Genomic DNA, 13,882 nt, shown 5'->3' on the forward strand with positions numbered 1-13,882 from the left:
GCTCCTGGGAAGCAGCAGACTGCCCGGGCTAAGGGGTCGGGGTGGCAGATTGTCCCCTCAGTCCCCCTCAGGATAGAGTCTCCCACAACAAACACCCTACGTTTTGTCTTGGGGAGAGCAGGGGCAGTAGCTACAGTAGTGCCTGCATTGCCTGCGGGACCTGGCAACTCAGCAGGTTCTGCTGGGGCTGCAGGAGGTTCGTACCTGTTGCATAGATCCAGCGGGGCAGAGGCCATGGTGCGGCGACCCTTGAGGCCCTTGACCACCTTGGTTCAACCCCTGGGCTGAACAGTAAGGGAGGGCCCCAAGTCCTCCCTTGTCCTGGAGGGAGACCATAGTCTACCCTCCACTTCCCGGGGGGGAAGGGCCTGGCTGCTCACAGTCCCTGATGGCATGCAGTCTCTGGACTGCGACCTGGAGCTCCTCCAGCTGGCACGCCAGAGACCCCAGTAGGGAGCAGACCCCAGAAGGGGAGGTGGCCTTGCTCCCGGGCCCCAGAGCCTGAAAAAGCAACAGGCAGCCCCTGCAGCCGAGAGCCAGGGCCTCCGTCCATGTGGAGCCCTGAACCATGAGCTCCGTCTGGGTGGAGGCCTCTGAGGACCCGGGGTGGGGGCTGCAGACCCCGAGGGGTGCAGCACGTGCCTATCTGTGTCATACCACTGGTGGGCTGGCTACGGCTGGGACTGACTTCCCTAGGGTGGGGGTGCATAGGCAGGGCCTCAGGCCCTCCCACTCACCCTCCTGCGCAAACTCTGCGCTAACTGATGCGCCGGGCAGACAAGCACCCCTGTTTGCACGGCCTGTTCACGAGGCTTCGGTCATGTGGCTCCCTGGGGGGCTGGGTGAAGTAGGGGCTGAGGTGGAGAGAGACCCCCCTCAGCTCTGGCTTAGTCGCCTCCCTGTGGCTAGGCTGGGGCTAGTCCCTCCCACCAGGGGCCCCGCTTACCTCCAGCTGCTGCTGGGGTTTGGCGGGGGTGCTTTGCAGCAGTTGGGGGTCACTGAGGGGCTTTGGGGGAGCGGGGGCGCAGCGGGCTTGCACCCGCACATCTCGCGCCACTCCCAGAGCCTGTCTGAGTTACAATTGTAACTCTCCTATACTTAATCTTGTACCATATCTGCAGAATAATACATATAAAACTACTTACTGGGTTACTTTATTTGTCCTCTGAATTTCGTGACTAGTAGTGTGTGTGTGTTTGACTTGCATTTCATGATTTTAGTCCAGATTGTGAATGAGACCATACTGCTATTGGACAAAACATTTTTTAGCTTCACCAAACACCTCCACATCTATTTTCTACTTAACAGATGAGGAGAGCTGATGGACTGTCTGCTATCATGGACTGATCTGGATTTTCTCTCCTATGCTGAGGGCATGGAGCAGAGGCATAGCAAGCTCTTTCAGTGCCTGGGCCAGGGATTGGAGGGGGCATTAGGCTGACCACTGGAGAGGAGGTGGGGGTTGAGAAATGGAGTTTAACCTGGCAGCGTTCTCCTTGGACAGCAGCTGCTACTGCCGCAGCTTCTGATGTAGCAGCATGGGCTTAGGCTGTTGCAGCTGAGGGACAGGCAGTGCCATGGGCTCCCCAGGGCCTCCTCCTGGGAGCCTGTTCTCTCCCCCACCACCCGGGGCAGAGGGCTGTGCTTCCCATAGCAAAGCGTCCTTGCAGGACATCATTCCATCCCCTGCCCCTACATACATGACTGGGCATGGGGCTACGCCTGCCCAGCTCCTATGACTGGGATTCACAGTTACAACTGCCATAGAAAAGCCTCCTATGGGGGAGAAGGCCATACTGGCACCCCCTTTAAGTTGGTACCTGGGGCCAGTGCCCCACTCATGCACCCCTAGTTATGTTGCTGATATGGCCAAATGTAGCCATTTTGAAAGGGGAGAATGGCTTCTCAGTAGCATGCAGGAGCTATTATGCTGTGAATTATGTCTACACAATCCTGTAGTGACAAAAGCAACCTATATTGCCTTAACTTGGGCCCTGGATAAATCAGGGTTAAAGTTGGAGCTGTTTTGTTTTACTTGTATCACTACAAAACCCTGCTGATGTAACACCTGCAGCCTAATAGCTTGTATTGGTATCCTTTGATAGCAATACAAATTGCTAAGTCTGTCTATACCCTCACAAGTATGTCTAAACCCTCAGAGGTCTGGATGAGAAATGAAGGTCACAGGTTTCAAGAGTTAGGGAAATAAACCTATGTTTAAGCCAGTTATTCTCAACCAGGATACCAAGACACTCTGGGGTGCCCTGGGATCATTTCAAGGGTGCCATACAATGTTAACACTGTTAGGTGTGCAAACATGATTCACAAGATTAAACCCAAAAGATTTTGACCTGTTGTGATCTTTCTGAGTTATTTGCAACAGAATAATTCCTCTATTTAATTTTTCTGTAGTTCTAAAAGGAATGATGCAAGCACAAGTTACTGAAGGCACTCCATTTTTCAGTATCTTCTTCTGAACCCTCATGCAGTGAGGGATCAGACTGATGCAGGATCAGGCCCTGTTAAAGTGCTCTGCAACCATGCACTTGTGTTTGGTCATGGCTGTAGAGAGCTTCCAGGGACCATATTGGGCAAAAACTGTCACTTCTGTCTGTGCCTTTGAGGGAGTGCACCAAGAGAAACATAATTGAGCCTCATGTCTCTAAAGTTTCAGGTAACCAATAAAGACAGCAAACAGGTGATAGAGAACTTCTGTGTGCCAGCTGCTTCTACCACTGTATCTTCTGAGGACCACTCCAAAACAAACTGAGAAGATATATAGAACAGTATCATGTTCTCTGGGCAAAGGACAGAGTTTTCCATGAGATCCAATATTTAGGGAGAATGTTACCAAATTTGCCCATTACTTTGGGGTGTGCTCATTTATTAGGGATAGTTTCTAGGGTCTTGGGTGATTCTGTCAATGTGCTGCTTGTGTTACTATACGGAGCTGTATTTCTCCCTTCTGCAAGCCCTCACCCCCAGTGGAGCTATCTTGCAGGACTCAATCTCAATGGGACTGGGTTCCTCCAATCACCAAATCAGTCATACACGCAAACACACGCAAATTAACGTGACACGCCTGACCTGGCCGGGCTGATCAGCATGGACAGGCTGACACCCTCATATGCCAAGAATCAGTTCATAAGAGCAACAATAAAATGCAGTCAAACACAAGCACACAGGTAAACAGAATCCCTCTGAATCCGGCTGGGTGTCCAGCTGACACCCTCATGGGCCAGCATTCAGTTCATAAGGGCACGTCTGAGTCAAACTGGGTCAATCAGCCTATACAAGCTGATCCCCTTATGTGTTTCAAACTCAGCACGTCCCAATCTTTGGCCTCTTGATGAGCAGACCCCACAATATTTTTGGGCTTCACAGGGATCTTTAGCTTAGGTAAAAGAAGTGTTGCTGCAGAGCACGGGAGGAAAGAGAAGCAGAGAAGGAAAAATATACCCAATTACTACCAGTTTGACTATAAAAGTTATTTATTGCTAAGTATATGAAATATATAATAGTACTAGTAGTAATAGACATGCAAAAGAAAAACCAACACCAACAATGACAATACTACCCTGGTTTCACTAAGTATTTGGGGAAACTTAGCTCAAGCTTAACTGATACAGTTCAGGTTCAGAAGTTTATGCCTAGAAAGAAGACAGAGAACGCTGGGATCTCACCTAGTCCACGGTACTCAGGCTGCAAAGCTGACAGGCACAGTCCGTAGCACAATCCTTGAAGAGAGAGACGATCTGTTCTTCCAGCATCCCAAGAATGACAGGGGATGGTGTCAGCACAGGAGTTTTCTTCTTCTTTCCTTTTCCTCTCCTCCTCCTTTCCTCCTCCTTCTTGAAGCACACACACTTTTTACAGATTTTTATACCCTCAGTTCAGCTGCTTCGAAGCACCCTCAGTAGTGTAAATCATTGTCTTTTCTATTGACAAGGGGTTATCTGGTTTGGACCATCTCAGGAAACTGATTGATAATCAGGAAACACTTAAGATTAGGGAGTAACCCAAATACTTGGGAGCCAGCTTGAAATTCCTATGGGTGGCAGATATACTGATGGGATATCTCATGGTTTCTTCAGGAACAATAGATAGCTTGCAGCATCAGGATTTTGGATTTTTACTTGTTGTGCACAAGCCTCAGCTTAGCATGACTTTTCCAGATCTTACTATAGTCTTTTAACAGACTTAAGACAATTATCGGGGTGCACAGACTTAAAGCAATTATTGGGGTGCTCATAACCTTTTGTGGAGAGGACTCCCACCAGTCGTCTCGGGAAAAGTATGACAACACCTGTAATTAGGGCTCCAGCAGGCTGGATGCTGTGATGAACCCTTAACCATTGTTCAAATGTTGCCCATACCCCCTCTGACTCGGTCTCTTGCCTCAGCATTCCCTAACCCGGCAACCGAGTTTTAGTCAATCAAGTTTAAATAGGCCTCCCATAGTGGGACCGGGGAATGTACGGCCCGAGATGCCTATTAAACTTAGAGCTGTGTGTGTGTGTCTGGGGGGGGAAAAGTCCTTAGCAAATCCAGATTAGAACTGGTCTGATAAATGCTGAGCTGGGTGCGTGTGAACATGGGTTGATTAACATTTAGAGCACAGATTCCCCATCATGCAGTGCTCCCCTGCTTCTCTGGTCCCAGAATTCACTGCAGTCTCTGCTTCAGGCTTTCTGTTCTCCATCTCTCATGTAAATGAATGGTCATCTGGTTCCATCTTGGATGCAAATGAGACCTAGGGCAGTTGTTTCACTCTTATCACCCTTATCTGGAGGGTCTTAGGTGTGTCTCTCACTGCATCTTAATTAGTTTCATTTAGGTAGAGGAGGGGAGGGAGGGGGGGTGAGTCCTTTGTGAGTCAGATAGACTGCATCCTGTGCCAGGGTTGCCCAAGAACACAGAGCTGAGATGTAACAATTAGCAGCAAACACGGCAGAAGAAAAACAAGGCCCTCTGGAAGAAAGTTGAGGCTTCTAGGAAGAATCAAGATGTTCTGGGAGAAGAAGTGGTTATGGACAGAGGACAAAGTATTTCTGGAGTTAAAAAAAGAGAAAAAAATGGAAAAGAACAAGGCTTTCAATTAAAAGATCAATCAATGTCTCCTGCATCAATAAAGGTAGCAAGTGGAAGGGGACTCTGCCCTTCTGGTGAAAAGAACAAGGACTTACAACAGGACTTTCTAGGGCCCCTCTACATGTTACACTTAAGGCATGATTAACCAGTCAATCACACCTTAAGTGGTCACCCAGCCATACATTCAATCAATTAACGGTGTGATAAAAGAGGAATAAGCTACTAAGTTATTCCACAAAATATGTGTAATAACTTTGTAGCCACTTCCTATCATGCCATTAATTGATGTGTGGCCAGGGGCCCCTGTAGCTGGGAGCCCCATCAGCTGATTGGAGTTCCCAACTGGAAAACCAATCCTGGGAGCTCTCAGCTGATAGGGACCCCAGCTATGGTGGTGCACCATGCATCCTCACAGCTGGGAAACCAGCTGCTGTGATCTCTCAGCCATGGGAGTGTACCACATGATGTGCCCTTGCAGCTGAGATATTGCCAGCAGCTGCAGTCTCCCAACTGTGGAGGTGCATGGGGTGCCCCTGCAGCTGGGAGTCCCATCAAATGAAGGGGATCCAGCTGTAGGAGCTTTCTTCTTGCTACAGTGCATGTGTGGCTCTTTGGGAGCATGAAAAATGAAGTTTTGTTGATGGTAGCATAAGGCTCTCCATTAAGAGGAAACAGCCTTCTTGGAGGAGAAAATAACTTTCTTCAAGAACAATCCAGCTCTTTGGGATGAGCAGTTAGACCGCCTGAGAGAGCAGTTACCTGTAGCTGCAGTAATCAGTACCGAGAGCGGTCAAGGATCAACAGTCCATATTAAAGGACAGGTTTTGTAGAACGTGAATGATTGTATTGAGCTGGAAGTCAAGAACAGAATATTGACAAATGATAAAACAACACTTGGGCTAGCCCTTTGATCTCAGAACCCCCCAAAACCTTTCTGTTCTAAGGTGCATTATCAGCAACTGCACATTTGTTAACTAAAAGTCAGAGTTCATGTATTCTGTGATTCTATAGCTGCAGAATTTCCTATAGAATTACCTCATTGTCAGAGATGTGCTCTACAATAGGTACATTTTGCTCTTAACCTTCATGGTTGGAAGAAAAGCTTGAAAACGTAGGCAGCAGTGACGCTCGCTGAGCCTGCACATAGCTCTCAACAATAACTCTGAAATGAGCTACCCACCAGTCTCTATGACTTGGTGACTTCTAAACTTAAGGCTACCAATTGGCAACATATTGTTAACAAGGATGGGAACAGTGCAGATATCATCTTCATTCTCATATTGCTTACCTATTGTTTGCTTTTAAATGCAAAGCTAAGATAAAGAGAGATTAAGTGTCTTGCTTACAATCACACAGGAATTCTGTAGCAGAGCCGAAAACTGAATACAGGTATCAGGAGACTATTTCTTTGTGTCAATGGAGTTCATCAGCACAAGGCCTTCTCCATCAAAACACCATCTTGTTGGTTCCCAAGTGGAGCCCATTCTGACTCCATAATACATACTGATGGCAATGTCCCTTACATTAACATTTAGTGATAATGCTGAATTACTGTAGGGCAAACTGTCTTCACTGCAAAGACTCACCTAATACCTTCTCCCTTTTCACACAGGTGAAAGTGGCTGCATTGACAGACAGCTTTAGCATTTATAGTTTCCTGGTTAAGATACTAGACTGGGTGCAAGAGGTCTGGGTTTAGTTTCTCACCTTCCAAGACTTCCTGTGCAACTTTGAGCAAGGCACTTAACCTCTGTGTTTCCACTACAAACTATACATAATGTATCTGTGAGTCTTCCCTTGATAGGTCTCATTTGTTCAGCTCTCTTGCGATGTGCTTATGGAGAATTCAGCATAGTAGAGCTCCAATCTTAATTGTAGCCTTTATATGGTGCCATAATATAAATCACATAAGAACAGATGGCTCATATGAACATTAGGAGCAATCCACAATGGAACACTGCAGACTCTTTCTTTTGGAATTTAAGCACCTTGTAGGCAGTTGTTGCTATGGGAGCAGTATCCACAATAAGGCTCTATTGATGCAGAAGACAAGAAACAGGTGTTTTGAATCTTGTATTATCTCTCATTCCCTTCCCTGTGCAGTATCCCAGTAAGCATCCAAGTCCCAACAATGACTCTCTGTCTTCAGACCCTTCTTCCCCACAAAGTTTAATGTGTGCCTCCTTCTAGCCCAGCAGCCCTGATGTCGTGAAAGAAAGAGTGCATCCTTTTCATCTCTCTATGTGAGGACAATGCGGGGAAGTGGGGGTTCCCACTCCTTTATCTGAAAATCACTACTGGTGGCAGTGACTAGCGTTGACAGTCAGCCCCATTGGTCTACATACTTCCCAGAAAAGTTGTGGGGCTTCCACCCTTTCTTTGAGTAGAGGAGGGCTGCAAAATCTAATCCTAAATGGGTAATCCTGGTCCTACAGCCACTTCATTTGATTTGGTAAATTAACAGAGATGACTGAAGGTATGTGAAAAAGGAGGTAAAAGGTTATTATCCTCTATACTGTGTTGAATTAGTGACAAGAGAAGGTACAGGACAGAGAGTCAAGAATTTACCTCTAGAGTTTTCTGTTTGACCCGATCACCTGTTCACCTAGCATTCCACCTGCTATATGGTGATCTATAAGATGTGCTAGACTGAACAGAGCTTGGCCTACAGACTACTCATATATGGAGCATGGCTTTCTTCAAAGGCAGAAAGTGAGTGAATAAATTTGGCCGTTTCTATATTGGCTTCCAGCTCTACTATCCACCAAATGAGATATATTTAAAGACTCGGCACAAGAAAGACTTTTGGGAAGAAGTAAAGACCTTAGAGAAGAAGGCTAAAGCAAATGAGGAGAAGGCTAAGATGTTCTAGGTTCTCCAGGAACACAAATTCAAGCCAGGAAAAAAAACCCACAGGGGAGGAAGAAAATGCCTTTCCAGAGAAAGAAGTGGATATCTGGATCATAAGGATGCGTTCTTGGTCAAAATCACCATATTTGGTCTTACCTAATGAAATGGCTTTCTGTGCTAAGACACTGAGCTCCATATAAACGAACTTCAGGATCATCCTAAGTGAAGGGGAAAAAATACTTGACTGGAGGTTTCTTGCAGTTGAAGAACTGGGTCACTGAGAAGAAAGAGAAAGCCCTAAAGCAGGAAGAGTAAGTCCTCTGAGAGGTGAAGCATCTAAGGAGCTGTCTATTCCTTGTCAAAGCCTCCCAATAAACTCTGTGCTTCCTGCCTCCAATTTCTTGCTCTCTTTGGACTTGGAACTGCATCTTGTTCTTCATCATTCTTATTTCTGTCTGTCTACCTATATATTAACAATCTACCTACCTCTTTCTTTGTCATCAAAGCAGCCAAAACTTGCAGGTAAATCTGACTCAAAGTTTGATGACATGAAAATAGGACTAACTCTGCAACATTTTACAACTACACTGAAAAAATCCTTTAAAGGTGAGTTATGTAGAAAAACAAGAATAGCAGTCTTCATTTTAAGTAGCCGAACACAGCATCAGTATTTGCACTGTAATATGTTTACATGGTAGACAACACATGTATTGTAAATCTCGAAGGGCAGTAACTCTATTGACATCAGTAAGTTTGGTCAAGATTTTCAAAAATAGGATAGTAAATCCATATTTAGGTGCTTATTATACATAAATGGAACTTCAGAACTTATTATACATAAATGGAACTTCAGTATGCCTATGATTATGCTGTCAGTGCATATACTGAGGAGGACCTACAAACGGCCCTTAACTGCTTCTCTTAAACATACCAGTGCATGGGACTGACCCTTAACATCAGAAAAATAAAGGTGCTTCCCCAGCCTGCTCTGGGCCAATTAACTTGGCCAGCAAAGATCCTCATTGACAGACAGGAGCTGGAGAATGTTCAACACTTTGCCTACCTCAGCAGCTATCTTTCAAAGAAGGCCAAAATTGAAGAGGAGAGCCAGTGTAGGATCTGATGTGCCAGCTCTGCCTTTGGAAGACTGTATCATCGTGTGTTCAACAATCACAACATCAGGACTCAAACAAAACTCATATTATATAAAGCTGTGGTAACCCCAACTATTCTCTATGTGAAGCTTGGGTGACCTACAGGGACCACATGAAAAGCCTGGAATGCCTTCATCAGTGCTACCTCCAGAAGATCCATGGCATAAAGTTGGAGCATCATCATACAAATGCCAGTGTCCTCACTGACACACACACCACAAGCATGGAAGTATTAATTATTCAACATCAGCTATGGTGGCCAGGGCATTGTGTGCACATGCCTGATGTATGTTTACCAAAGCAACTGCTATACTCCCAACTCAGCCAAAGACAAAGGACATATGGGGACAAGTGGAAACACTTCAGGGACACCCTCAAGGCAAACATTAAGTAGTGTGGCATTGACACCACAAATTGGGAAAAACTAGCCTGGTACAGGGCTACATGGTGATGCTTTGTAAGAGAAGATGCATCTTACTTTGAAGAAAACCATCTCACCCTAGAGGCAGAAAAATGACAGAAATGGAAGGAAAGGAAACAAAACTGAGAAATTCTCAATTTGACCCTCCCTTTAACCGCTACCTGTAGCATCTGCCAGAGAGTCTGGAGCTCTAGGATCGACCTTCTTAGCCATTAATGGACTCATCTCCAACCCTTTACTTGACCTGTGAGAGTAATCATTCTTGATTGTGAGGAATTGCTGATGATGATACATAGGTGGACTAATTTTCAAATGTATTCAGCACCCAATTTTTTGTGCTGACCTCAATAGGAACTGCTGGATACTTAATAGTTATAACAAATCAGCCCTTTACTTGCAGTAGGTATCTAAAGTATGAAGTTAGTAGCCTAGATTTACCTATTGAAATTCTTGCTTCCTGTGCTAGAGGGCTTATGTTTATTTAAGCTTATTAAGCTTCTTTAGCTCCATCACAACATATGTGTCTTCATTCTGTTTGATTAATGATCTTAAAATGGGAGATGTAGTGCCCTAATTTAATATGATTGACATGAACACAAACAAAAATGGTAATATTTATCTAACATTTAATGCAAACTGATAAAAATCTATATGGTACAGGTCCTTCAGCCAGGAGCATTTGGCTAAAAGGCAAGGTGAATGGAGGTCTGCATAGATATTGTGAGTTTAGAATAATATTTATTACAGCCTTTGATTCACCAATCCTTTTCAGAAAGAGCAAAGAATGAAAGAAGAACAACATATTCTTGGCTGAATATGATGCAAGTATTTGTTTCAAGTTGTAAAAGCCTCCTTCATTCAGCCCTGCCTCAGTGACTGCTACTACATTCACATGTTGCTTGGCTTTGAATCAATTGTGTTATACTGTATGAAATGACATCACTATAGGTGACTTGCCTCTTAGCTAGCCACTGTCACTAGTAGGCTTCAGACATCAAGCTGATATAAGGACAGTACATGTGTAAGTACAATAGGCCTCTCAAATTTGTTACAAATGCTCAGAGTTTGGTAGCATATATATAATTACCAAGCAAAATTACTATGCACCTCTGGGCTTTTACTTTCTGGAGTAAAATCATAGGATTGGAAGGGACCCCAACGGCTATCTAATCCAACCACCTCCACAAATGCGGGCTATGCTAGAGTTGATGCCTGTTTACAGTAACACTTCATAAAAGCAACAACCTGGGAATATTTTCTGCAATGTGTAGTCAGATGACAGTCCCTATAACAGTAAGCTCAGGTGTGACTTCAGAGCAGGACACCAACATCTTGCTACTAACAAGTGTTGATTGCATGCCTATACTGTCTCAACAGATGTCTAGCCAATTTCTTGAAAATGTCCTGTGAAGAAGATTCCACAACTTCTCTGGGTAGTTTGACTCATTTTTCTGCCATTCTTACAATTCTTCCCCCTGAGATTGAATCTAAATCTGTTTTGCAGCAACTTAAACCCATTGCCTCATGTCCTGCCCTCTGTGAAAAGATAGGATAGTTATGATGTTTGAAAGGGAAAAAATGTATTCAGATATAATTACTTTGCATCTTAATTGAAATTGTCCAGCAGCACATTATATGTAGAGCCCTACTGAATTCACGGCAGGTTCCTCTATGTGCCCCCTGCTGCCGCTGCTGCTGACTGGCAGGGAGGCAAAATCAGCGTCATGTTTAAAACCACAATTTTTGCTTCCCTGACAATCATGAGTGAACCGCAAGTAGGGCCCCATCACCAATCAACGGCGGTGGGGAGCATGGGGGAACCTGCAAGATTAAAGGAGCCACGCAACACAGCACACTTCTGCCGTGAATTCGGTAGGGCCCTAATTCTAAGACAAAATGGAAACGTTTGGACTTTGCTATATTGCTTTAAGCTCTTTATTTATATTTTAAGTATGTCATGGAAAGGGAGGCTTCATACTGGATGGGTAGCTTCTTAATTTGATCTGCTGAACATGCCTCTGAAGCACATTCATGTCCAGTGAATTCCTTGCATCTCCACTGCAAGCTGGAAGCCTGATTACCAGGGATCCTGGTTTTCTCTGCTAAAAAAAAAAATCCCCAATTTTTGGAGTAAAAAAAGTAACCCAAAATCCACATTTTCCAGTGATTAAAATGAAACACTTGTGTGTGTGTGTGTGTGTGTGTGTGTGTGTGTGTGTGTGTGGCATTTCATTTTAATCACAGGAAAATGTGGATATTTTGGGTTACTTTTTTTACTCTGCAAATTGAGGATTTTATTTTAGCAGAGAAAACCAGGATCCTTGGTAATCAGGCTTTCAGCTCGCAATGCAGATGCTTGTAAACTCCTTGCCTTCTTGATAAGTACCAGCACCAAGAAAAGGCTATTTTGTATATATTACTATTCTGTACATTGCACCTGCTGTCCCTTGAACCTTTTCTCATTTTTCAGCAAGAGGTTGATGAAGTCTCTCATAAGAAATTAATAAGTAAGAGATTTTATTTTTAAAGCTGCCTGCTCCCTGCTCATGAGCCTAAGGCATTGTGCAATAAGTCATAATAAATATCATAAAACAGTATAAATAAGTAATCAGTTGTTCCCTCAATTCTGGAATTATTAGGCAGGGCAAGTAAACAGAAAATTAGATATTTCCAATTTTGGAAAATTGAAAACAAATTTCTCTCCATTGTTGAAGTGATTAGTGATCATTAGTACCTTCATATTTTGGTCTCTAATTTGAGACATTGGGAAGAAGTTAGTTTTCCAGAAGCTGCACTTGGAAAACCCAGCCCTCCAGTAGAAACCTCATGTTTGGTACTCAAACAGAAGTGCCCCAAATCATTTTGGAAAAATCACTTTGAAATAGTCTGGTTCTGCACCAACACTACAGAATCCACACCCAAATACTACAGTGATTGGTGATATATAAATGCTAACATAAATAAGGCATTTTACTATGCTTTCATGGCCCACCCATATAAATATAGTATAGCCAGATTTTTAAGCCCCTTAATTTGCACAATCACTGCATAAGCTTGAGTACTTCCAGTTATGGTTGTCATTGCTAATCTAGAACACTTTTCTATCTTGTGGGCATTAGGATATGACAGGCCTGACTGGACTTGGCCTGTGTCTGGTCCCATCACAAGCCAACATAAGTGATGACTGCTTTCACCAAGCTTGACCAGTGAATGAATAAGAACTGCCATTGCTGCTCAATGTCTTGCCCTTCCTACTTCACCCCCCGACAGAAGCAGCTCATTAAGAAGCTATGGGAAGAGAAAGCCTTTCGGGAGGAAATCAAGGCCTTTCAAGTGAAGATCAAGGACTTTCAGGGGAAAATGAATGCCTTTCGGGACAAGATAAGGGCTTTCAGGATGGCAATCCAGGCCTTCTGGGAAGAAGAAAAATCTATCTGGGAGGAGGACAATGCCTTTCAGAAGGAAGAAAAGGCTTTTAGGGAAGAAGCAAAAGTCTTCTGGGATGAGTACAGGGACTTCTGGAAAGGGTATAATGCTTTCTGGAAGAAGGACAAGGCTTTCTGGAAGGAGGATCAAGTACTATGGGAAAAAGACAAGACCCTCTTGAAAGAGGACCGGGTCCTGTGGGCAGAAGAGAAAGCCCTGTGGGCAGATGAAAAGATTCTCCTAGCAGAGGAAAGAGCTTTTTGGGAAGATGAGGAAGCCCTCAGAGAAGATGAAAAGGCCCTCCAGGAAGATGAAAAAACTATCTGGGAGGGGGCATTTGGTCCTCTGAGAGAGGAACAGTTACTTGTAGCAGTAGCTATCAATACTGCTAGGGGCCACAGTTCAGCAGCCTGTAGAGGAAGAGGATAAACAAAATGTAAACCATTGCCCTAGGCATAAAAGCAACATTTGGAAAGTCGTATACATTGAGGCAGTAGGTTGTTTAAATAGTCACCACTCCGCTTTGATCAACCATCTGAAATAGCTACTTTGACTCAGAAACTTAATAAAAGCTAATGGAATGCCATTGTAGAACTGTTTCCCAATTTAATTTGCTTTAAGATGATTGCAGTCATGTTTTCATTATATTGTATATTCCTCTGTGATCCTGTATACTGGTCAAAGGTTTGAAGCTGTCAGGCACCTACCTGGTTTCCAAACATGTCACCTGTAAGAGGAAGGCTGATGTTTGTAAAGTTATGACTCGTAAAAGGATGAAGATTTTTCAAGAGTCTATATTAATTATAATTCTAAATCTCTCAGAAGCTGTAGTCCACTGGTGCAATAAAAATTAATGCATCTTACATACGCATTTCACTGGAGTAAGACACCAGTGAATTTAAGAGTCATCATGCTAGAGTCGGTGATGACAGAGCTCTGG

At 44.1% G+C, this 13,882-nt stretch overlaps 1 protein-coding gene across 3 annotated transcripts in view; it reads left to right on the top strand.

Moving 5' to 3' along the window:
* The window catches only part of CCDC70 (coiled-coil domain containing 70), a 26,379-nt gene extending 12,926 nt beyond the window's left edge, over positions 1–13,453 (top strand). The window contains exons 1-2 of one of the 3 annotated variants that reach the window (XM_006026291.1): positions 10,497–10,537; positions 12,636–13,453. In XM_006026291.1, the coding sequence (XP_006026353.1) occupies positions 12,727–13,371 (645 nt within the window). In that variant the 5' untranslated portion in view covers positions 10,497–10,537; positions 12,636–12,726 and the 3' untranslated portion in view covers positions 13,372–13,453. Of the gene's footprint in view, positions 1–10,496; positions 10,538–10,891; positions 10,950–12,635 lie in introns of those variants that run through there. The other 2 variants (XM_006026289.3, XM_006026290.1) reach the window with 2 other exon arrangements.
* Positions 13,454–13,882: the final 429 nt, after the last annotated feature.

This window comes from Alligator sinensis, unplaced genomic scaffold (genome assembly GCF_000455745.1).
Source record: "Alligator sinensis unplaced genomic scaffold, ASM45574v1 scaffold324_1, whole genome shotgun sequence".
NCBI classification, from domain to species: Eukaryota; Metazoa; Chordata; order Crocodylia; family Alligatoridae; genus Alligator; species Alligator sinensis.